The sequence below is a fragment of the Panthera tigris genome, chromosome D3, assembly GCF_018350195.1.
Source record: "Panthera tigris isolate Pti1 chromosome D3, P.tigris_Pti1_mat1.1, whole genome shotgun sequence".
NCBI lineage: Eukaryota > Metazoa > Chordata > Mammalia > Carnivora > Felidae > Panthera > Panthera tigris.
Window position 1 is genome coordinate 65,864,525 of NC_056671.1, and position 23,425 is coordinate 65,887,949.

Genomic DNA, 23,425 nt, shown 5'->3' on the forward strand with positions numbered 1-23,425 from the left:
TCTACCTTGCTCTTAGCTATTGATGAGTAGCCAAAAAAAGTTTTTATCTTCAATTCCTAGAAGTATCAACCAGCAAGTACCGCCTGGACAACCTCAGTTAGCAACTACCATGTAACGTTCCAAAGAAATCCTATTTAAATCAGACTACAAGGCACCTGGGTGGCTCAGCTGGTTGAGCGTCTGACTCTTGACTTCAGCTCAGGTCAAGATCCGAGTTGTGGGATTAAACCCCTAGTCTGGCTCTGTGCTGAGCATGAAGCCTGCCTAAGATTCTCTCTCTTCTCCCCCTCTGCCCCTCTTGCCCACTTGCGCGCACAATCTCTCTCTCTCTCTCTCTCTCTCTCTCTAAAATAAGAAAAATATGGGGTGCCTGGGTGGCTCAGTCAGTTAAGCATCCGACTCTTGATCTCAGTGCAGGTCATGATCTTGCAGTTAGTGGGTTTGAGCCCCACATCTGGCTCTGCACTGATCGCATGGAGCCTGCTTGGGATTCTGTTTCTCTTTCTCTCTGCCCCTTACCTGCTCTCTATCTCAAAATAAATACATAAACTTTTTAAAAAATAAATAAGAAAAATAAAATAATAAAAAATAAATCAGACTACAAAAGCTGCCATCTTCACATTTTCAATTCCTCTGTCATATCTGCATCATCAGGCAAAATTAACGGCTGAAGTAAATACCGTTGTCAATATTGATAGGAGCCATCAGTGGGAGTTTCCCAGTTTCTAGATCTTCCCAAACAGAACTGAAAGTCAGGGTGCTGGGCAAACTAGTAAGGCCAGCAGAAAATTAGAATGTGCTTTTTAAGAAAACTTAGATATTTCTAAAGAGATTATGGCCATAAAACACAGCTATTTTTTCAAATTCTTTAGGTCTCTATAAAATCTCCTTTTCTTCTCTGTTCTTTCTTTTTTTTTCTTTTTTCTTCAAGCAATCTTTGCATTTACCAATTTTTCTTTTGAGAAGATAAAGCATAAATATTTTTTGTGTTGTCTGTAAAAATAAAATCTAAGTCACATTCATTTGAGTCCTTATCCTAAATCATCTGCTTTCCAATCTCTGTCTTATCAGAATTACTTAGAAGGTATTTCAGGAAAAGTATACCTTTCTATTTCAGAATTAACAAAGCAAAAGCTTATAAAAGAAATTTCAATTCAAGAGTTCAGACAAATCAAGATTATGATGACTTTTTCTGAAAAGGAAAAAGCCAGGTCACTGACAGGCTGGGAGCTGAAGCTCCCAAGTCAGCCCGGTGGTACTGCCCACCACAACAAGACCCTGAGAGTTAACAGGCAGTCAGGCAAAGAGAACTGGTTTTTGGCTGGGCAGTAAGTATTCATGACTCTTCACAGAGCAAGCTATTAGCCAGAACTGAAAAAACATTTTTGTACTTATCTTACCAAGTCACTTAATAAGATGCATCTTAGGAGAATTCCCTTCTCTGTACAGTATTAACAGCCTGGCAAAGATGTGTAATTCCAAAATATGGAAAAATACCGTATTTCTGAAGGCACAGATTGGTAGTAAGACACCCTTTTTAATTAGAACTTGATACTTTTTTTTTTTTTTTTTTTGCACCAAATCAAATTCGGTCCTAAATCAGCAGACTTATCTCCAAGCTCCATTATTTTTGCAAGTGATCCTTCTTAAATGCTCCCACCTAGTGTTACTAAAACATTAGTAACTGGGGGAAAAGTACACTGAAAGAAAATTAACTTTATAAAACACCTGGCCAAAGATGTTCTCTCAGTGTTTGGGAGTCTCACATCCCATGTCAAATTTCTTAACTTTAGATGCATACAAATATGTTATTTTATCAAAAACAAATTATGAAGGTAACGAAAAAGACAAGTGTGTAAGTTATTTCAGAGAAGACATTTTAGAGAAAACAGGCTCCCAAGGAGACTGATGAAGAATACATCAGAACTGCTCAAATGAGGAAGCACAAAAAGAAATTTATGAAAGACAACCAAGAGTCAGTAAAATAAGTTTTCCCTGATTTCTAAAAGCTAACAAAAAAAGAGGAGCTATGTTTGTGCAAATGCGGTAGCCAACCTCTGAGCATTTCCTCCCCAGCTCTGGGGACCCGAAGTCCCTCGCAGAAGGACTAGGGTGCAGTGAGTAAGGAGCTTGTGTTCTGCAGCCAGCCTGCCCGGGTCTCCCTGGTTCTGTCACTCGGTGGCTGTGTCACTCTGGGTATGAAACTTAACCTTTCTATGCCTTTACTTCCCTGTCTGGAAACAAGATAACCCGAATTCCCACCTCACAGAGATGCCGTGAGGATAAGTTCTGTAGAGTGTTTACACAGAGTCGGGCATAAAGCAAGTGCTACGATGTGCTGGCTAAAGTTAAGCTCCATTCTGAAGTCCTTTCAATGTCACAGACCCAACTTAATTAAGCCTGTTTTTCCAGTGCAAGAAGATGACACTAAGAGGCAGCTGAATTCCTAATCTCAGAGTTGCACGCCTCTCCTTTGCCTGTTGGCAGGCTCTGTCCAACTGACCTGCTTTCCACACGTCCCCCCCACGTTTGTCTTCAGTGGCTCCCCACCGACCACAGCACACAGTTGGAGCTCCCAAGTGATCATCCTTTCCAATGTGAATTCCCACCACCACACCCAAAAACAATCTGAAGTAGGCTGACCTAGCCACTGACCCCTAAATGGTTGTCCAGAGGACTCCATTCCCACATTCCTTCTAACAGAATCCAAACCATCATCATCAAAGTCTTTTGAAGATCAATTTAAAACCCTCTAAGGATCTTCTCAGTGATTATGCTTTTCTTTGAATTTCTGTCCTTGTCGGACACACGAGCACTTACGGAAATACATGATCAGCTCTGTGTGGGTCTTCACCCCCCCAAATGTATTAAGTGTTTCAGGATGTGAATCATGTGCTACAAACTTCTTTCAGTCTCTCTCAACAATATGCCACTATTACGGACTCAATTAAAAATTCTCTGAATTAAGAAGAAGCTTAAACAATCTTACCTGAACTGTTACAACTGCTGCTCCTTGGCATTTCTTACCACTACTGCCTCTACACTCCAAATGTAGTGTGGTCTGTTCTTCTCTATTAACATACTGCTTGGGCATTGTGTCCAACAGCTCACTATCCAGGGCAACCTGCTGAGATTCTCGAAGAGCTGCAGTTCTGAAAAACATCATCAGGAAGTAGAAGAAAGGCTTCGGAAAGGTTTCACGGTAGGTGATAAAGGCTTCCAGTTCCCCCCAGCCTGCATCAGAGAGCATCAAGACCAAGTATCCTATAGTAACAAAAGACCAAAGGTGTGTGCCCAGCCTTACCCAAATCCTCTCTTTTTCTTAACAAAAAATTTTAGGGGCGCCTGGGTGGCTCAATCAATCGGTTGGGCGTCCCACTTCGGCCCAGGTTACGATCTCACGGTTCACGGGTTAGAGCCCTGAGTCGGGCTCTGTGCTGACAGCTCAGAGCCTGAAGCCTGCTTCGGATTCTGTGATTCCCTCTCTGTCTCCCCCTTCCCTACTCACCCTCTGTCTGTCTGTCTCTCTCTCAAAAATAAACATTGAAAAAAAAAATTTTTTTTTAAAGAAATTTTAAAAAGGAAGGAAAAGTGGGACAACTTTTTAGCCAGGAACGAAGCTTCATTTAGAATCTGTATTACACTAACGATGTTTTTTACATGGACCCTTAAATATACAAGAGCAAATGAGAATCCCATCCTAATTAAAGCATTCTAAAGGGTACCTTGCTTGTAAGCACCAGTGATTTCTTCGGTATTAGCAACTCAAACTGAACTGTCAAAGATGGACAAAGCTGTTTACAAGGGTGTTGATACAGTTATGTTAATGTGTAGGCATGTGTGTGCGCACACTGGCGGGGGTGCACATTTGTATGCACGTGCACACCATCAATGCCTGGACCAAGAGCAGCCAAGGAAAAAAAAAGCCAGTAAGAGATCGATTCCCAGTGTCTTCGCAAAGATTAGACTCTTCTACTTCATAAAACAGATTCACTCCACACCCGCTCCTTCTCGCCAGACCGCAAGCTGGAACCAAAACCTTAAAGAGTTGATTGCTCCGGGGGTGCCTGGATGGTTCAGTGGGGTGAGTGTCAGACTTCAACTCAGGCCATGATCTCGCGGTTCATGAGTTTGAGCCCCACATGGGGCGGTCAGCACGGAGCCTGTTTGGGATCCTCTGTCCCCCTCTCCCTCAGCCCCTCCCACGCTCTCTCTCCCTCTCAAAAATAAACACTTAAAAAAAACAAAGAGCTAATCGTTCTGTATCTACTTTAACTCAGAGCACTAAATGATTTTCCCGCATTTCAATCAAATGCCCGAGGCAATTTATTAAAGAATATGGAAAGTTAGGGAGCAAAGCAGTGACAAAAGAAAGTAAATCTCATTGCCTACCCTTTTAATACCATCTTTTCAGTGTCAGAAAGTCTCCTCAGGAGAAGCTTAAGAAACACTTGGCTGGCACTGCTGGCCCACAGAAATGCCACCACAGGAAATGTAAAATTCCTAGTCCGTGAAAGCACCACGCATTTTCAACATGAAACCGAAGGACTTGTCACAACTTGGCTAACTGAGGTACCTGACTGGGCCAGCCTGGTCAAATCATCCTCATGGAGAGAACGCTGAGGAGGAAACCCTTCAAGGTACTAAAGCATCCAAGCTGTCCCAGCAGCAAGCACATGGGCATGACCCTGGAGGTCACACGGTCTCACCTGGCCTGCTGCTGCAACAGATTCAGGTCTGTGCGCACCAGCTGGGTGGTGTCCTTCTGACTCAGGAGCACAGCCGAGGAAATGACTGGCACAGGAGGCCTCACTGGGTGCAGATCAAGGGGAGGCTGGGGAGCCTCGTGCTTCCGCAAGTTGCTTAAAACCCTTTCTTTAGCTGAAAGAAAATTAAGTCGCGTTTACTGAGTAAAGGCTACTACTAGGTAGTAACATACTAATTGAGTGCAAAGCTTTGGCTGGTTACCTTCGAGAAGAATGTTGAAGATGTACAGAGTAGTTACCTAAACCATCAGTGGCCTAAATGAATAAAATCATTATCTTTCGTTACCTGCTAGTTTTGAGGGAGCCCCCACCGGGGTACTAATATTCTACCAGGAGTCGGGAGCTCACGAGCATGTGGTATGATTAAACACAACTCCTAGCCTCAAACAGCCTTCCTTACTGAGAGTTAAAGAGTCAAAGCTCACGATCTTAAACTATTACCCCAGACAGTCTCGCATGACATGCTCAAGTGTGTGGACTTGAAACTAGCGTAAAGGGGATCTAGCGAACTCTCTAAGCAAGTCTGACGAAGATGGCAGCTATCACCAGTCAATGGACTGGGGACGGGGAGGGTGGTCCTGTTAAGAGTTTAATGCAATCATCCAGATAAACTTCAGAGAACAGGAGAAAAAGAAATGGGCGTTACGGAATATGGCTGAGTGGAAAAATCTTAAATTAGGCCAAGGTTTGACCAGGAGGGCTGAGACCAGTCGTGTTAAAATGAACAAAGGCATGGACACAAACTCCTACAGAACTTACATTACACAGTCATATTGTCGTTCTTTCACTCATCCACTTATTCATTCACTCAATAAATGGAATCCAAATAAGAAACCAGGTGCCATATGAGAAAAGTGATGGCAAATCTGTCCATCCAACTTTGCACTAGATTGCACATGGGGTCATAGTGGTGAATCCAATCTAAATGTTTGTATTTCTACACCTAGTACAGAGCTGACCACACAGGTATCCAATAAATCAATAAATTCCTATCTTCCCACCCTCTCTCTTCACTGCACTATACACATACCATACAGCAGGTGGGGACTGAGCACAGGAAGAAAAATGCTGCCACATACCTGCCTCTTTTCAACAGTAAGGTAATAGGGAACAGGAGAGGTCAAGGAAATTTCAAGTCAATAAATCAAGTCAACAAATACTTAAGGAACTACTATGAATTTCCGACTTCATTCCAGATGTAGCATTCCATTTTCTGTTCTTAAGAAAAATAAAAGAAAACTTAATAGCCATGATTTTAGTTGGCATAAAAAGACCTGTATTGTTTGCACCCCAAACAGATGGAATTTAACATTCCAAACAGGTCAAGTACAGGATCGTCCCATATGGCTGGGGTTTTTCCACTAGAACAACTACTCTCTGCACAGAAAGTAACAAAGTCGGATGTTAATCACTGGAAAAGACTCCTGACTTTGTTCAAGTTTCTCTCAAGCAACATTTTAGGCCACGACTCTAAAGCTACTGCCTGAACTGCCTGCCTCCAGACTTCTTTTATGGGAGAAAAAGCACCTTATGTAAATCATTACTGTTTTGAAGTTTTCTCTCACTCATTGCTGAACCTAACCCTAAGGTGCAGACAAGGTAACAATGAACTTCTAAAAAAACAATTCTCACTGGAGGGATACACTGTGTAAACCTTAACCCGCAATTCCTTCATTCATTCATTCATTCATTCACTCAAGGGGGATGATGGTGGTACAGCTCACCCAACAAAGGATCAGTGAAGTCCAGCTGCACTGACAAACTGCAGGGCGGCGAATGGGACTCAAGTGTGGCCTGTGTCCACAGACCAACAGTCTCCTGGAACTCATAACGTATGCGCTCCATGTTCAAATACTCCATCCACAGATCCTAGAATTGAAGCATAGGACTTTAACTTTCACAGATGAATCATATATTCACATAGGACTTTAACTTTCACAGATGAATCATATATTCACATATAAAATTATATATTTAACTAAAAGGTAGACCAGAAAGTTTCAGCACGAGGTGGTCCATACCAAGTTCTCCAGTGTTAAGAAGGATCATGTTCTAAAATGGATACTAGCAATCTTTGCAGGAGTTTGATTATGCACCAAGAACAGAAAAAACAATTTTAATGGCCCCACCAACTGTGTATTTATACACTGTATACAAATACTACTGAGCTAGTAAGTTAAAACCCAGAAATTTTAAAGAGATAGGTAACAAATATATTGAAAATAACAATCTGGATTAGAAATAATCTGGGCCCTTGGTCCCAATACCAATTTACAGGAATACAGGGGACAGAGAAACATATTAAACCATACTACAACGATCTGCAAAATCCAGACTCTGGGGAAACTCTATGGACAAACTATCCAGTTTCTTCAACAAACTACAGGGGGAAAAAGGAATAAGGGAGGAGCGATAGATCAAACAGACTTATAAGAGCTGTCAACCAATTGCAAAATGAGGATCCTGATTCAACTATAAAAATAAAAACAAAAATTTTATGACATTTATGAGGTAACTGGAAATTTGAACACAACTTCAGTATTTGATACTAAGAAACTGCTCTTAATATTTTTCAGATATAAATGCTATTGGGTTATAATAGTTTTTTAATCCTCATCTTTTGAAATCTTCATGTATCAAATGCTTTCTAGAATTAGTTCCAAAATAATATGGTGAAGGGAGTGAATGGGCTATAGATAAAATTAGACACCCGGTACACAGTGGGCAGGGGGAGAAGGGCATGTGTGCTACGCTATTCTATTTTTCTGTATGATTGAATTTATTATAAAAGGTAAAATAAATAAAATGAGAAAACATAGAAGTTTTAGTATTCTCTTCCTACACTCCAATAAACTATCTTGCATATTTTGAACTACATACTTCACTTTGATGATCAATACATATTATTAGAATGGAGACTGTCTTTAATGAAAAGAAATGTCAGCTCTCCATGATCACTAAAAACTGTACCAAATAGTAGGAAGGTGATCAGCTATGGACTATGGTTTTGTGGATGATTATTTTTTTTCTTTCTGATCTTAAGTGTTTAAAGGATTCCTCTAAACCTACAAATCTCTGGCTTGTAATGGGCACACTGCCATGAAGTCCTAAATCATTACTTCCAAACCAACCATGGCACAAGGCATTCCAGACTCAGGAGAGGAACTCCAAAGTCATCTTGACCACAAGTCTGAAACCTAGAAGCACCAGACAACTGCTGGAGGTGCTGTACCAGTCCCTCCTACTGTGCACACCCATCTCCTTTCAGTGGGGTCACTATCACCTTGTCTGCCTCTGTGCTAAGTAACTGTTGACAGAGGCTAATGATTAAGAATACTGAGAATTAACGATAGGTAAGCAGAGATGTCTCAGAAAACCACAAAAAGACAGAACAACACTAAACATGAACTACAGATAGAAACTGGAGCTATAAAATCAAATGGCAAAGACTTAAAAAAAAGAAAACGGTATTAATTCTGTAGATGATGGGGAGCCAAGATAATTATCAGAGAACCAAGACACTATGACTAATATTTTTAAAAACACTGACCAGTTATCTGCTACATGCAGATTCTTAGATAAGGCCGTGGCGTGTAGAGGACAAAGAGGGATGAACACAGAACTGCGCTCAAAGGATCTCAGTCCATGACTGCCTATTTATTTTTCCTGCTGCTCTGGCTCCGTATTCTCAGCCTTATTTCTCTATGCCTTGGGGACCTAGCTCCATTCAGTCCTCCTCTCAATCTAGATGCTCTACTATCATTAAACTCGTATTTCCTTGGGAGAAGGTATTTGCAAATGACATATCAGATAAAGGGTTAGTATCCAAAATCTATGAAGAACTTATCAAACTCAACACCCAGAAAGCAAACAATCAGTGAAGAAATGGGCAAAAGACACTTTTCCAAAGAAGACATCCAGATGGCAAACAGACACATGAAAAGATGCTCAACATTAGTCATCATCAGAGAAATACAAATCAAAACCACAATGAGGTACCACCTCACACCTATCAGAATGGCTAACATTAACAGCTCAGGTAACGACAGATGTTGGCGGGGATGCGAGAAAGAGGAACCCTTTTACACTGCTGGTGGGAATGCAGACTGGTGCAGCCATTCTGGAAAACAGTATAGAAGTTCCTCAAAAAATTAAAAATAGAACTACCCTACAACCCAGCAATTGCACTATTGGTATTTATCCAAAGGATACAGGAGTGCTGATTTGAAGGGGTACATGTTTATAGCAACACTATCAACAATAGCCAAAGTATGGCAAGAGCCCAAATGTTCATCGACTGATGAATGGATAAAGAAGATGTGGGGTGTGTGTGTATACATATACACACACATACACATACATACAATGGACTATTACTCAGCGATCAATAAGAATGAAATCTTGCCATTTGCAACAACATGGATGGAACTGGAGTGTATTAGGCTAAGCGAAATAAGTAGTCAGAGAAAGACAACTATCGTATGATTTCACTCATGTAGAATTTAAGAAACAAAACAGATTGGCATAGGGGAAAGGAAACAAAAATAAGAGAAAAACAGAGATGGACAAACCGTAAGAGACTCTTAAATACAAAGAACAAACTAAGGTTGCTGGAGGGAAGGTGAGTGGGGGATGGGCTAAACGGGGGATGGGCATTAAGGAGGGCCCTTGCTGGGATGAGCACTGGGTGTTATATGTAAGTGATGAATCACTAAATTCTACTCCTGAAATCAGTATTGCACCATATGCTACCTAACGTGGACTTAAGTTAAAAAAAACAAACAAAAAAAACATATTTCCTACACTGCCCCACTGCTAAGTTCTAGACCTATGCGTTCCCTCCCTACCAAGTGCCCGGTACACCGTTCTCCTTGAAGCCCCTGTGGCACCTCCTCTTCCAGTATCCTCTATCTTTGTAAACAGTATCTCTAGTTGCCCACTCTAGAAGTCTGGCTGTCCTTTATACCGAAACAATCCTATGACAGTATCAATCCCACCTGTGTCTCTAATCTAAAATTCCTCCTGATCCTACTGATTCTTCTTCAACACATTTTAAATTCACCCATTTATCTAATGACTCACACTATTTTAACGGCTCTCCAAACAAATACTTTGGCACAAATCCAAATTCTTTAGGAAGGCATACATGGCCTTTAACAATGTAACCCCCCTTCACCTATCTGGCATCCTCTGCCCTCCACAGTGGCTGTACCCCAACTGCACCTCCTGAACATGCCAGTGACCCCATTTCCATATCAGTAAGTGGATTTAACATTAGATTATGACTGTGACATGTTCGATCACAGATATGCTAAGAGAGACAGTACTGCAGTATCACCTGCTGGTTCTGCATCACTTTTGCTAGCCTGTGAACATCATAATGCTTTGGTAGAGAAGGGATATAGGTATCTCCTTTTTGAAAATTCTCATCTTCTAGCCATAATATATATACATTGAAGAGCCTAAAAGAAAAAAAAAAAAACATAATTATATAAAATACAAAAAGACATGCAGGCAAATGACGTTTCTTACATGTCTAGGAACACTGTCACTACTACATAAAAGTAAAAAGCACAGAATACAGAAAATGCTTCCAACCACCACCACAGCCCCCAAGAAGCTCACGGGCCAGCAGGGGAGGAGGTCACAAATCCTTACAATCTCATGCGGTAATTGCTACAACAAGGCTGTAAAGAAAGGGCTCTGTGAACTCTATTATTAAATCAGGGGTAAATACAACATACAGGAAAAAATAACCAGAGAAGGCGATTTTAACACAGACCTAGGATCTGAATTTGGAGTTTTTCTTTCCTGGGCAATCCAGTCGGTGAGCCTCAGTGGTTGGAAAAGGTTAACTAACATTCAAATAAACGCATTTTCTATCTTTTAGAGAAGACATTAAAAGCCATCTTAAACTACTACAACGGAAGAACCTGCCAGCTTCAGGCTCAATGACGCTCTCCCGCTTCAAGGAAGCACAAAGAGGACTCAGAGCATGTGTACACCTTGCTCCTATTAAGAAGGAACAGAACAAAGCCCAGCTAAAAAAAGAAAGGAAAAAAAAAAAAATCTCCATTTTCCAGTAGAAACTTTAAAAAAAATTTAATGATGTTTCCTTTGTTTTTACAAGGAACACAGTCCATTGAGCTAAGATCACCGGTATTTTAAGCAGTTGTTTACAGCAACAGGTACTAGAGGAATCTGTGGCACCCAAATTGCTGGGTGGGGTCTGGGAGGCGGCATGGCTTGGCTTTGCTCGGTAACATGGAAAACTACCTCCTTCACCTCTGAGGCAGTCTGCGTAGGAACAGAGGCAGGGACAGGACTTTGAGGCTCTCACACGCAAGAGGCCGGTACAGAGCTCTCTCCCAGCTTCTGATGCAGCTAGATGGCTACTTTACCAACATGCCAAAGGAAGGGGGATTTAAGAGAGGCGGAAGGGCACATCAAGCTTTCTTGGCTGATTTAAATGTTCAAAGATTAAGCCTCCCCATGGCGTAAGGCTGGCTAAAAGTAAGTTTTCCTTCAAGAAGCAAGCAAGATGAGGGCAGAAATCATTCCAAAGGCTGAAAGACAGCCCGAAGGGCTTTTAGGTCAAGCAAGCCTGCAGCCTCAGTGCTGGATCAAAACCCTGGGCTTCCTCACCAAGACATTTTGCATTCAGGGCTAATTATTAGAAGCCATTTTTATTAAGTCTTATTTAGTAAAACTAATACCTGGTTTACAGAAAGCTTATAAATGAAAGGTAAAGGAACAGCGTGAAAGGGACCAACCTTACTCCAGAGTTCTTAACGTCTGGGGGGGACACACATACTGTACCTGATTTTAGAAGCAATTTTGGGTGATTACTAGATCCTACCTTACCCCAGGCAGATTCCTAGAGGTGTTTGGACTTCACTTAAAGAACCCTGCCTTGCTCATGAATTTCCTTTAAAGAAGTGTCCTAGCAGGCTTTACTAGGTGTTTACCTGCTATGATCAATTGTTTTGGTTTGTTTCTAGTATTACATAGAGAAACAGAGAGGATGGATATCAGCCCTCTGGTTTAAGGCCTTCCATTCGGACTCCGGGCACTTGATAGAGCTAGATCCACACTGCTGACTTTCTTCTCATGAAGAACTTAAAAAGGAAGCATGACGAGATGCAAACCTGGTCACTGCCACCCTCCACATCCTATCGGGGCCAAGAGAACAGCACCTGGCAGTCTGTAACACAGATAACTGTTCCGGCACAGTACCTGTGCTGCAAACCACAGCATCAATAGCTAAATAACCATGTCCCACCTCACGAGCTCCGTGTGCAGCTCTGGGGAAGTCAGGTAACCAGGGGTGCCAGGCTGGCCAGCAGGCGGCCCTTCACTGCCCTCTGCTGGAACGCGGAGGGCCTTGCTCGCAGCATGGTGGAAGTCGGCCACCTCAGTCAGGCGCCTCTTCATTTCTCTCAACAAACTGGTATGAGCAGGGCTTTGAAAAAACCTTTTTCCAATACAACCATCTATGGGTAACCTTAAAAAATATAAGCATAGATTACAAGATCAACACAACATGATCTATGTGGCACAAAATCACAATCAATCAACAAGTCAATGGTTATAAATATCCCACACTGAATTAATACCTATTATTCTACCTCAATGGTTAGTATGCAGCTCCAACAACAACAGTATATATGAAAGCAGTTTTAAAAAGAATGAAATAACTACACAAATTTAAGGTATTACCACCACTTAGCGGCTACTGAATAAAGACAGTCTCTGCTCTAGAAGAACTTACAATCTGGTAGAAAACAGAAGTGCCCAATAACCAACATCCGTATGTTCCGATGGACGGAGTTAAGGGAGTGAGGGTGAGCTAGGAATTGGGCTGGAGTCCGAGAATATGGTCGGGAACAGTGGACAGTTCCAGCCAACCAGAGTCCCTTCAGACCCAGTGGAAATGGCAGACACCTCCCAGCCCAAGGGCTGCCGGGCACAGCCAGGCCTTTGTTCACACCCGTCATGCCCATCAGCAGTCCGCCTGGACGGGCTCCCAAGAGTCACACGAGCAGCCTGTGTGGAGCAGTTTCCCTCCCTTTGCAGCTCTAGAGGCTCTACGCTACACCTTGCCTGGTTCCAGGTATCTGGAACTGTCTTCACCCCATTGGGTACAGGGGATGGCAAAGGAAGAGCTGCCCTAAGATACCCTAAACTCAAAAATGGTCTAGTCTAATAAGTGTGAAACAGGGGAGACAGGGACACTGCTAGTCGTAGGTCAAAGAACGGTTCTAACTTACAGGCCACGGCGGAGGACACAGAGCATCAGAGCAGTACCAAGTCAAGAACAGGTTCACAGACACTTACAACAACACGGGGTACCATACCCATACTGCGGTCCTGGGCGGTGAAGATACAGGAGGAAGAACTTCTGCCAGATGAGAGGCAGGAGAGGGTGATCAGAAGGCGTGACAAGGGCCTGGTGGGCCCAGCGATAAATCAGCAGCCTCTGGAGGGACGGGACGATGGGGAGCTTCAGCTGGGCCTGGGCTTTCTACAAAAGAGGAGGGCCCTTGAGCAACCATGACATGATCACAGTTCCAAACAGTCTGCTCTTTCTAAGTGATCCAAATGAAAACACTGAACGTTTTGTTTTCAATTCAGTAAGTAAAACAAGTCATAGAACCTTGACCTTTCCGACCCACTAACTAATACCTTAACCTCCTTGGTAGCAAAACATATGGGGCAGGGGGTTTTTTTCCATCAAAACATTTCCCAGACCCTCAGATTGGAATGTGTCTTACACATCACCTAGTCTTATCTCATTTCTGTGCCTCTCCAGGCCTTTGCACATAAAACGCCACAGTGGAAAGGAGCAGAATGATAGGAAAACCAAAAGCCAGTTTTACTGCCAAACATTATCAATCTCTTAAAAACTTAGATCTGAAAAGGACTTTCCAGAATGATAAACTCCATGACAGGCTCTGAAACCCAAAAGCAAAATCTGTACTATAAGACCCTGAAATAGGTCTTACATTCTAAAGCCTTATCCCAGTGTTCTTTCGCTTCAGTGAGCCTACGGATCAGCTATGGAGTTTTTAAAACAAATTCCTGGTCCCACTCCACACTTAGAAACTCAGAATCTCAAAAGTTGGGATCCAGGAATCTGATTTTTAAAACAAGCTCTCCAGGGGACTAAGGCACATGAGACACACTGGAAATTGCTATAAAACAATGGCAATCCCCTCCACACACGCAAAAACACAGCCTTCAATCATTACGATGTGGCTCTTCATGCTAAATAAACCTTGAAAAGAAGGATGCACTTCAGTTATACAGTTTTAAGCGCTGGTTTGGACACTGTGCTTTCTAAACATTTACAACGAAAGAAAACGGAGAAGTTTAAAAGCTATAGATAAATCTATCAGAGAACCACCTTCTCCCACTCAAATGCAGAACTGCTATTTGCACCTTCAGAGCTTGGTCAGGGGTAAAAGCAGTGTTTATAACCAATTCCCCTTCAACGACCCTTCGGAGCTGGGAGTCTTCTTCAAAGATGGATTCCATGTTCAGTACTGTCCAGGCAAACCAGACCTACAATGACAGCAGGTTAAGAGCGAGGGGAATGAGCAGCTCACTCAGACCAAAAACATCCCGATAGTCTACAAATTAACATCTTTTCTACCAGATATCTCAATCAACAAGTATTTATAATTTCCAAAATTAACAGAGTTTTATACCTACCTCTGTTCTTGTCACAGATATAAACTTAGATAAAAAAGATCACTGAAAAATGCTGAATTCCTTTGGAAAAGCTACTTCAGTAAAAGAAAATGTTTGTTCATGCAACATGCAGGTTCTGTATGCACAAGGACAGGAAAGACGGCCAGACATGAGCTCTGCCCTTAAGAAGTTTTCCATCTCAGGGGCACCTGGGTGGCTCAGTCTCTTGAGCGTCTGACTTCAACTGAGGTCATGATCTCACGGTTCGTGGGTTCAAGCCCTGCATCGGGCTCTGTGTTTACATCTCAGAGCCTGGAGCCTGCTTTGGATTCTATGTCTCCCCCTCTCTCTGCTCTTCCCACACTCGTGCTCCGTCTCTCTCTCTCTCTCTCTCTCAAAAATATAAAAATAAATGTTAAAAAAAATTTTTTTTTTTAATTTTCCATCTCGTATACAGGAGACAAAACTAATATATAAGTAATCACAATGTGAAGTGAGAGGTGGTGAGTACTGAATCAGGAGTCCAGCGCTCCGGGAAGCCAGCAGAGGGAGGGCGGGATCACACAGGTGGACATATCAGAGACGGCTCTGTGTGGAGAATGGAGGCGAAGGATGCCTGGCAAGAGGACCAGTGAGGAAAAGGCAAAGAGGTGGAAACACATGGGACACGGTAGGTAACAGCGAGGAGTGTGTTTCGGCTGGATCACGAGAGTTAAGAGGAAGAGCGGGAGGGAAGACTGTGATGGGAGGCTGAAGGATGTCGCTGCTGGTTTAAGTGATGGATCAGGGCCATAATTCGACACTCACAGTCAGAGAGGTGGTAGTCATGAAGAAAGCGCTGCTGCGGCCGCTATCGCTGACAAGAGCGGCCAACGCTTCGTGTGCACCATGTGACGTACTAAGCCCGGCTCTAAGTACATCCCGTGCAGGTGCACTCAGTACTCCCAGCAGCCAGCTGAGGAAGCTGAGGACGGTGAGGTAAGCCCTGCCCAAGGCACAGGGCTAACAAGCATCAGAACCGAGTGTGCACCCCAGGCGGCCTGGCTCCAGCATCCACCCTCAACCGTGCTGCCGGGCAGGCTCTACAGCCGGGCAGACCAGGACTGACCACCAGCGGTCTGATCCTGAGCCAGCTGCTCGGCTCCATTCAATCCTCAGTTAAGCCCTCGGTGAAACGGAACAGCGATAGCGCAACCTCAGGAGAGGGCCGCTGCGAGGATTAAATGAACGAGGGTTCGGGGCGCCTGGGTGGCGCAGTCGGTTAAGCGTCCGACTTCAGCCAGGTCACGATCTTGCGGTCCGTGAGTTCGAGCCCCGCATCAGGCTCTGGGCTGACGGCTCGGAGCCTGGAGCCTGTTTCCGATTCTGTGTCTCCCTCTCTCTCTGACCCTCCCCCGTTCATGCTCTGTCTCTCTCTGTCCCAGAAATAAATAAAAAAACGTTGAAAAAAAAAAAAAAAAAAAAAAAAAATGAACGAGGGTTCTTACACGTGCCAAGGGCTAAATGAGCATTATTTAAAGCTGCTAGCAATACATTAGTAAAGATGAGAACATTAAAAGTTCGCAAAGATTACCAACGGTCCGCAAGGGCTTTCCTACCTGAGTAGGCGTGGCCAAGCCCTCCACGAAGGAAGGAGTGATGTTGCCAGCCACGATCCAGCTCACCAAAGAAGAGAGCAGACTCCGGTCACAGTGGTAACCCAAAGCATTCTATACAGGGGACAGGATGTGGAACAGAGAGAGAAGGCTTTAAAAAAACCTTATCAATGACCTTTTCAAGCATATCAGCAATTATCTTACTGTGATGGTAGACTCTGGTAAGACACAGATTTCATAATTAGTCCACCAGCAGTGAGAGCCACAGGCAGCGTATTACAGCCAAATGTCATGAGCAAGGCTTGTCCTGGGGGGTCCTTTCCTTTGGCTTCCCTGGAATCTGCATTAGCAGACTGTGGTTACTGAGATCAGGTACCAAGAAGACCAAGCTTAAAAAGGCAGTGGCCCCAGAGTAGTACTGAGAACTGTGCATTTGGGGGAGCATCCTGGGAAGGCTACTATCTAGACAATGACCGAAAGACAAATTCTCTAGGAGGTTTACCTTATGTTGCTGGTAGAGCAACTTCTGCACACAGTCTTCCTGCATCAGCTGAAACGCTGTTTTACACAAGTGGTCCATGAGAAAGAGGATGGGTTGTTCTCGGTACCAAAGATGCTGGCTTATTAGAGCCTGAACCCAGAACTCCAACACGGCAACGGGGCCCACTTCATTGGGCTGGGTGCTTACGGATACATGGGCCTACGGAGAAAGCGCTCAAGTGATGTGGAAGTAAGAGTCAGGCTCCCACTTTTAAAACACCAGCAAAATGACTACCTCCACTACAAAGCCCAAATCTGCGATGTTCTTGGCCAAAAGCACTGTGCCAAGTGCTTTGAAATGACCAACACTCAGATGTGCTAACCCTAGGGTGCTTGATTGGGAAGGTGGGCAAGGGTGTATTTAGGGGCTTCCTGGGGGCCTGACCTGGATCATGCTGTTGAGAAGCTTCACGTTGTCCCCATGGCTGGCTCCTGTCAGGTGCTGTGCCACCTTGTGGGTAACCTGCTGTGTGACACCCTGAGGGACGCCACTGTCCAAGTGTAGGAACAGAAGGAGGTGTGACAGAAACCTGCCAAGAACACAACACAATGCATTTGACCTTCCAATCAGAAGTCAACAAAATTTCCAGTGGCTAATTACTTAGGAGGAAACAGAAAAACATGAAATTGGTCCCATTTTTAGGCCAAAGCTCTATTTAGGATTTTCAATAAATCTTTAAGAACTTCAGAAAAATGAAGTTTTCAAATTTAAGGTGGGTTAAAAGGAAATCTATCCACCTGCAGAAGTATAGAGAACAGAGATCCCAAGACACACAAACACGTACAAGTTCAAGAGCATTAGAGGAACACCACCCCAAGTGCCCCTTTACCCCCTCCCCACTCACTAACAAATGCCAAGATGTTTGTAAAATCATCCCACAATCTTGTACTGGAAGTCAACTTCCTACAAGGTGGTAGAAGGGGCACAAAGGGGCACAAGGGGGATCCCACCACCATCAGTCAGGAAGTGCCCTCAGTTCCTGGGTTCCCAGCTCCCTCCTCTCTCTGCTTCTGCTGGATTTTCCGCCTGAAACATTCCCCCACACCTAACCTGCCAAACTCCTACTCACTCCCCACACCTCATCTACAACGTTCTTTCCTCAGAGGATACTTTCCGAGCCTTCCTGCCATCTAAAACACAGCTAACCCATTAACCTCTCTCGTGGCACCCTGTTCTTTTCCTCCATGGGCCTTAAAATTGGCAACTGCATCCTGAGGACGTGATCACTTCCTACATGTCTGAGGGCAACAGCCGGCCTGCTTCCCTCCCCGCTGTACAGGCAGCAGCAGCACACAGTGCAAATCGATAAGCAGTTGTTATTGGTGAATGAACGCCCCTCCCATTTCACAGGAGACACAGTGCAGGCCCAATTGAGGCCCAAATCCTAGTCAAGAGGAAAAGTGAGGGCGGGAAAGGTACCAATGAAGTGCTGTACAAGTTCAGAGGACAGAGCCAGTGCAGGCATTAGAGGGGCCTGGGAGAGATACAGAGAGGAAGTATCTGAAACACAGCCTAGAAAGAGTCATCGTTACTCAAAATTTAATGATTAGAGAAAAAAATATAGAAGCCATTCAATCTAATTTTAAAATATCTTTTAAAAATCTAAAAACAATTTACTAAAATGTGCCAGCCATTGTACTTTGTATCACTTAACCCTTACACCCAGCCTGTATGCAAGGTGTAACAGCCCATTATGCAAATGAAGAAACTGAGGCCCTGCAAAGTCAAGGAATTCACCTGTGCTCACACTTCTCGAGGCCCCAGCCAGGTGCTCTCTACCCTGCTCCCCAACTGGCAGTTCTCTTTCCTTCTCTATGCCTTCACTGTTTCCCAGCCTGGCCTCTCCAGACCCTCTTTTTACCCCTACCCATAGTGAAAAAGCCCCACCCTGCCCACCCTGTCCTCCCCACTGGCCCAACACCTACATGCACTTCAAAACTCAACTAGAAACCCACCTCTTCCATAAAGTCATATGCTTCGGCCATCTGTTGCTTTTGTTCACTGAGCATCTTCTCTCTCTCTCTCTCCCTTCTGCTAACTGCACATCCTTTCATTAAGGGAGCTGTCCACCCCCCCCCCCCTGCCAACTGCCAATTCTGGGAGGGAGGGGCCCTCAAAACAGAATCCCTATACCCTCCTCTTAGGACTAGTCAATACCACCCAGCACAGTGACAGGCTGAGAGAGAACACATGACTAGGTCAGACCAATCAGGGATCATTACAAGGACCAATGATACAGAAAACATTGGCCCTTCCCACAGGGTAGTACTTAGTTCTCTTTACAGCCACACACTTTCATTCCCCTGCAGAAAAGTGCACCTGCAGTGGAAAAACTGAAAAAGAGAGGCGGGGCCAAGGGACCTGGGAAGGAGGATAAGAGAAAAACAGAGAAACACTAATCCAGGGTCTCTCAACTTTGGCACTACTGACATTTTAGGCTGGCTAATTCTTTACTGTGAGGGGCTCTCTTATGTACTGCAGGACGTTCAGCACTACCCCTGGCCTCTATCCACCGGATACCAGTAGCAGACTCCCCCAGTCGCCCCCTCAACCACCCCCTTGCCCAACCATCTACTGCCTCCCGCTCCCCACCAGGATGTGACCACCAAAATCATTTGGAGACATTGCCAAATGTCCCAAGGGTCAAAATCACCCCTGACTGAGAACTACCACTTTAGAATGACCTGATGTTATCATGAGCCCTTTTCCCAATCACATGAGCCAAAACATTCTCTTCTTGATGAAACCAGCATGCACCGGGTTTTTATCATGTGCAATTAAGAGTCTTGATTAACACCCCATCCTTAATTCTTTTTTTTTTTCTTTTTTTTTTTTTAACGTTTATTTAGCTTTGAGACAGAGAGAGAGAGAGAGCATGAACGGGGGAGGGTCAGAGAGAGAGGGAGACACAGAATCTGAAACAGGTTCCAGGCTCTGAGCAGTCAGCACAGAGCCCGACGCGGGGCTCAAACTCACGGACCGCGAGATCGTGACCTGAGCCGAAGTCGGACGCTTAACCGACTGAGCCACCCAGGCGCCCCGCTATTCTTAATTCCCTCCCTCCCAAGCAGCTATTTCTTTTACCCTAAATTCCATATACTTTTACCACACAACACGAATGCAACCTATACACCACAGCATGCATGGCCTTGCCAATAATACTTTGCTTCATAAGTTTTGTAATTACCTCAAAAGTCTTGTTTTCTCAACAAGATTATGTATGTCTCATGTGATGAGCACCCTCCTATGCATCTTATCTGTTTGTAATACTACAGACAATTAACAGCAATGTGTTCTGCTACTGTTACAATGGCAAAGCCATTTGCTGCTCAGTGTCAGAAGCACTATTCCCAGGTTTCATGGAAACTTCCCTTTCAACGGCTAATAAGCTATGAGCAATCTAAAATCAAATGAGAAATGGAAATATCTTTCATGATAATAAAACAAGAATCATTATAAGAGTCACTGTTTATCAAACTGCATTCTAAACTAGGCAGGAAGTTTTCTGCCTCATAAAAAAATACACCAGTGAATTATATCATTCCCTCTTTTACTTGCAAGCAGTCATCTGTACTCCCCAGGCTGTTTTCTACTTACTGCTCATTCTTCAGAAGGTAATACTGGCAAGGGTAGAACAAAGGCAGGATCTTATCCAGGACATGAACCACTGTTCGCAAATGCCTCGACTGGACCAGAATTCCCAACAGTGGGATGCCTTCTGCACAGAACTTCTCAATGCTATGGAAAGAGACAAAGGCAATGAGCATGCAAGGCAGCCGGCTCAGAAAATGACGTTCTTCCAGTGAGCCATCAGCCTACTTGCTACCCAGTTGATCTCAGGTCTCCAGCACATTTCTGCACCACCAAACTTAGCCCAGGAATACTAGCATCAGAGCTCTGGAGCACAAAGGAACTTAAGTTTCATCCATATGCTCATTTTACACATGAGAAAGGTGAAGTATCATGCCCAAATTCACATAATTTCCTAAAGGAGGGCCAAAATGAGAACCCAGGTTTGCAAATTTCCAGTCCACAGCACTTTGCCACTACCCTACTTTGCTTCCCAAATGGTGCTTCTTCTAAGAGCTGTGGGGCTCTCACTGTCTGCATATTCCCACAAGGTAGCAGAGCAAAGAGACGATTCAAAAGTGAGTTCATTCTGTTAGTATAAAATGGCAAAGTTCTTCTGAAACCAATTTGCATAAAAAATTATTTACTCTTTGACGCACTTCAGAAAATCTATCTTTAAGAAATAATCTCAAATGCGGAGGAACATATGACAGATGATCCATGTAAAAGATGGACTTTTCAAAATTATTTAAAATCACAAACTTAGAAGCACACATGATTTATGTAAATTTTGGAAAAATGCATTCAATGCGAATATTATTACATTATTTAAAAATAATGTATACCAGGGGTGCCTGGGTGGCTCAGTCAGTTGAGCATCTGATGTCAGCTACTCAGCTCATAATCTCATGGTTCATGAGCTGAGCCCCACATCAGGCTCGCTGCTGTAGGCACAGAGACCGCTTTGGATCCTCTGCCTTCCCCGCCCCCCCCGCCCCTCCCCCACTTGTGCACATGCACTCTCTCTCTCAAAAATAAATATTAAAAAACAAAACAAAACAATGTTTCATTAGGGTGAGAAAGATTCTGGGTGATTTCTTTGACTATTGTTCTCTGTATTCTGTGATGTTATATTCGTATACAACTTATACTGCTGCATACTCTGCACCCAACCCTAAGCACATTCAAAAGATTGTTAAGTTAATTCTAGTATGCATACATCCCAGACGACCGTGGTGGATGGAATTCAGCCCCAAAGAGAAACTCTTTATTCCCACCTTCACTCCATTCAGGATTTGGTAATCAGCACCAAGCAAATACTTATGTTTGGAGAAGACACACAGTCTTATCAGTGAGTAAAGGAACTACAGTCCCAGAATGAATAGAAGAAAACAAGAAGAATCATGAAACGATTGAGTTCAGAACACTACACTCTGAATCCACACGCCAGACATATGCTAAATGTGTTCAGTGAATTAGAACTCACTTAAGGCTCATTAAGTAAGTCCAGTACTATTATTATTCCCATTTTATAGATGAGGTGCCTGAGGTACAGGACCCTGAGAATGATACGAGGGCTATTGGAAAAGATGTAGAGTGCCTCCCAAAGTGCTTAATTAAGATCTCTCCTCGTCCCAGTGGGTCACTTCTACCCTCTTTTACCTGACTTTCAAATCTGTCCATCACTAGTCCTACTGACCTACTTGATCACCTCCGTTCACTACCATGAAGCACGGGCTTCGGTCAGGAGTGTTTCCTCATCACTCCTCACTCATCCCCCTCCCCACTCAGACACCTGGTGCTCCTTCCCACGTTCATGCTTGAATCAAATATATACTAGTTCAAGTTCTGGAGATACACTGATGAAAGGACGATGCCCCTGCCTTCAAGGAGCACACAGTGCATGAGAAGAGCGAGAGAGACGATTACACTACAATACAGTAAGGGCTCTGCTCAGAGCGCACAGGTGCTATGGGCGGGGGAGTGGATGGTCCAAGGCTGAATCTTCAACACCGTCACCTGGCAAGGGTGAGCATCACCACTCTGCCCCCTAGCCTCGGACGCCTTCTCTACTTAAGACTCCTCTCCAAAGCTTAGCTCCTCCACGCAGGCATCCTGCCCTAATGATCTCTCCTTCCTTTAAATTCCTCCTGCTCATACTCTTGAGTGGTTCCCAATCCAGGCTGTACATCAGAAAAATCTGGAGAACGGCCCCAGACTAATTAGATCAGGACTCTCACACTCTTCTCTGCACAGGGAGCTTTAGAATCACTCCAAACGTGACTCTGAAGAGCAGCCAGAACGGAGAAGCACTGCTCTACACCTCTCATCCAGCCCACGGTCATGCCTTTAGTGCTGCCAATTGATTCCATCTACCATCTCCACTAAACTGTCAACAGCCTGAAGGCCACTAACAATCCTGTCTCTCTCCCACTTCTTGGCACAAGGCTGAACATAAACAGCTAATAGCACAACTGGCATCCTACTGAAAATATATGTAATGTGGAACAAGATGTTAAAATTGGGATGCTAAAAAGTGAGTCTCAATGAAAGAACCAGAAAGCATGTAGGTGAAAGAAATTTTAGAAAAAAAGAGGCTAAAAAAAATTAATACACTGTAGGAAAATGATCTCTGGGGGGAAAAAAAGGATTTTTAACCAACTAAGAATTCATTCATTTACTTACTGCACCAGTTACTTATTGCACCAGCTATAGCCCTCAGCACTGGGATAAAATGGTAACACAAGACAACCACGGCTCCTGAGGTTAGGACCTCACACATGATCCCTGAGAAGACTGAACAGAAAACTACCACTCAGTGTAGAAGAGACAGAGATCGCTCTAGGCTCATACCAGAGAAGCACGTGACCTGAGCAGGCATTTCATTCCCCTGGGCAGGTTTAGCCCTCTAACTGAGAAGCCAAAGTTGGGCTGCCATCACTTTAAACAAAATTCAGTAGAGACGACTAATTATTTTTATATTGTCACTATTCCAAGGAAGACAAAACATCTAGCGCTAACGTGAACATTCTCCTCTGGGTGACAGGTATACTCTCTCCGTAATGTATGAGATGATTTTCTGGTACAAATCTGTCTTATATGAATTTGGGCAGCATTTCCCCTACATAAGCCATTAATAAGGCTTATAATTTGGTCCTGATTGCCCTTAGATAGGTTTGATGGAGGCCTCAGACCTTGGGATGTGAAAAATGAAATCCAGAATCACTGACTACAAGGTTCAGCAACCCTAGGGGTTCAGC

General features: G+C 43.8%; 1 protein-coding gene across 4 annotated transcripts in view; it reads right to left on the bottom strand.

Annotated features, from left to right (window-relative positions):
- Positions 1–23,425, bottom strand: part of EPG5 (ectopic P-granules autophagy protein 5 homolog) — a 116,976-nt gene that overhangs the window by 45,288 nt on the left and 48,263 nt on the right. For all 4 annotated transcript variants that reach the window (XM_042962306.1, XM_042962304.1, XM_042962305.1 and 1 more), the window contains exons 17-27: positions 20,193–20,333; positions 16,980–17,124; positions 16,557–16,754; positions 16,058–16,168; positions 14,208–14,330; positions 13,124–13,290; positions 12,049–12,270; positions 10,105–10,228; positions 6,491–6,635; positions 4,710–4,881; positions 2,990–3,152 (exon numbers count right to left, since the gene is read on the bottom strand). In XM_042962306.1, the coding sequence (XP_042818240.1) occupies positions 2,990–3,152; positions 4,710–4,881; positions 6,491–6,635; positions 10,105–10,228; positions 12,049–12,270; positions 13,124–13,290; positions 14,208–14,330; positions 16,058–16,168; positions 16,557–16,754; positions 16,980–17,124; positions 20,193–20,333 (1,711 nt within the window). The remainder of the gene's footprint in view (positions 1–2,989; positions 3,153–4,709; positions 4,882–6,490; positions 6,636–10,104; positions 10,229–12,048; positions 12,271–13,123; positions 13,291–14,207; positions 14,331–16,057; positions 16,169–16,556; positions 16,755–16,979; positions 17,125–20,192; positions 20,334–23,425) is intronic.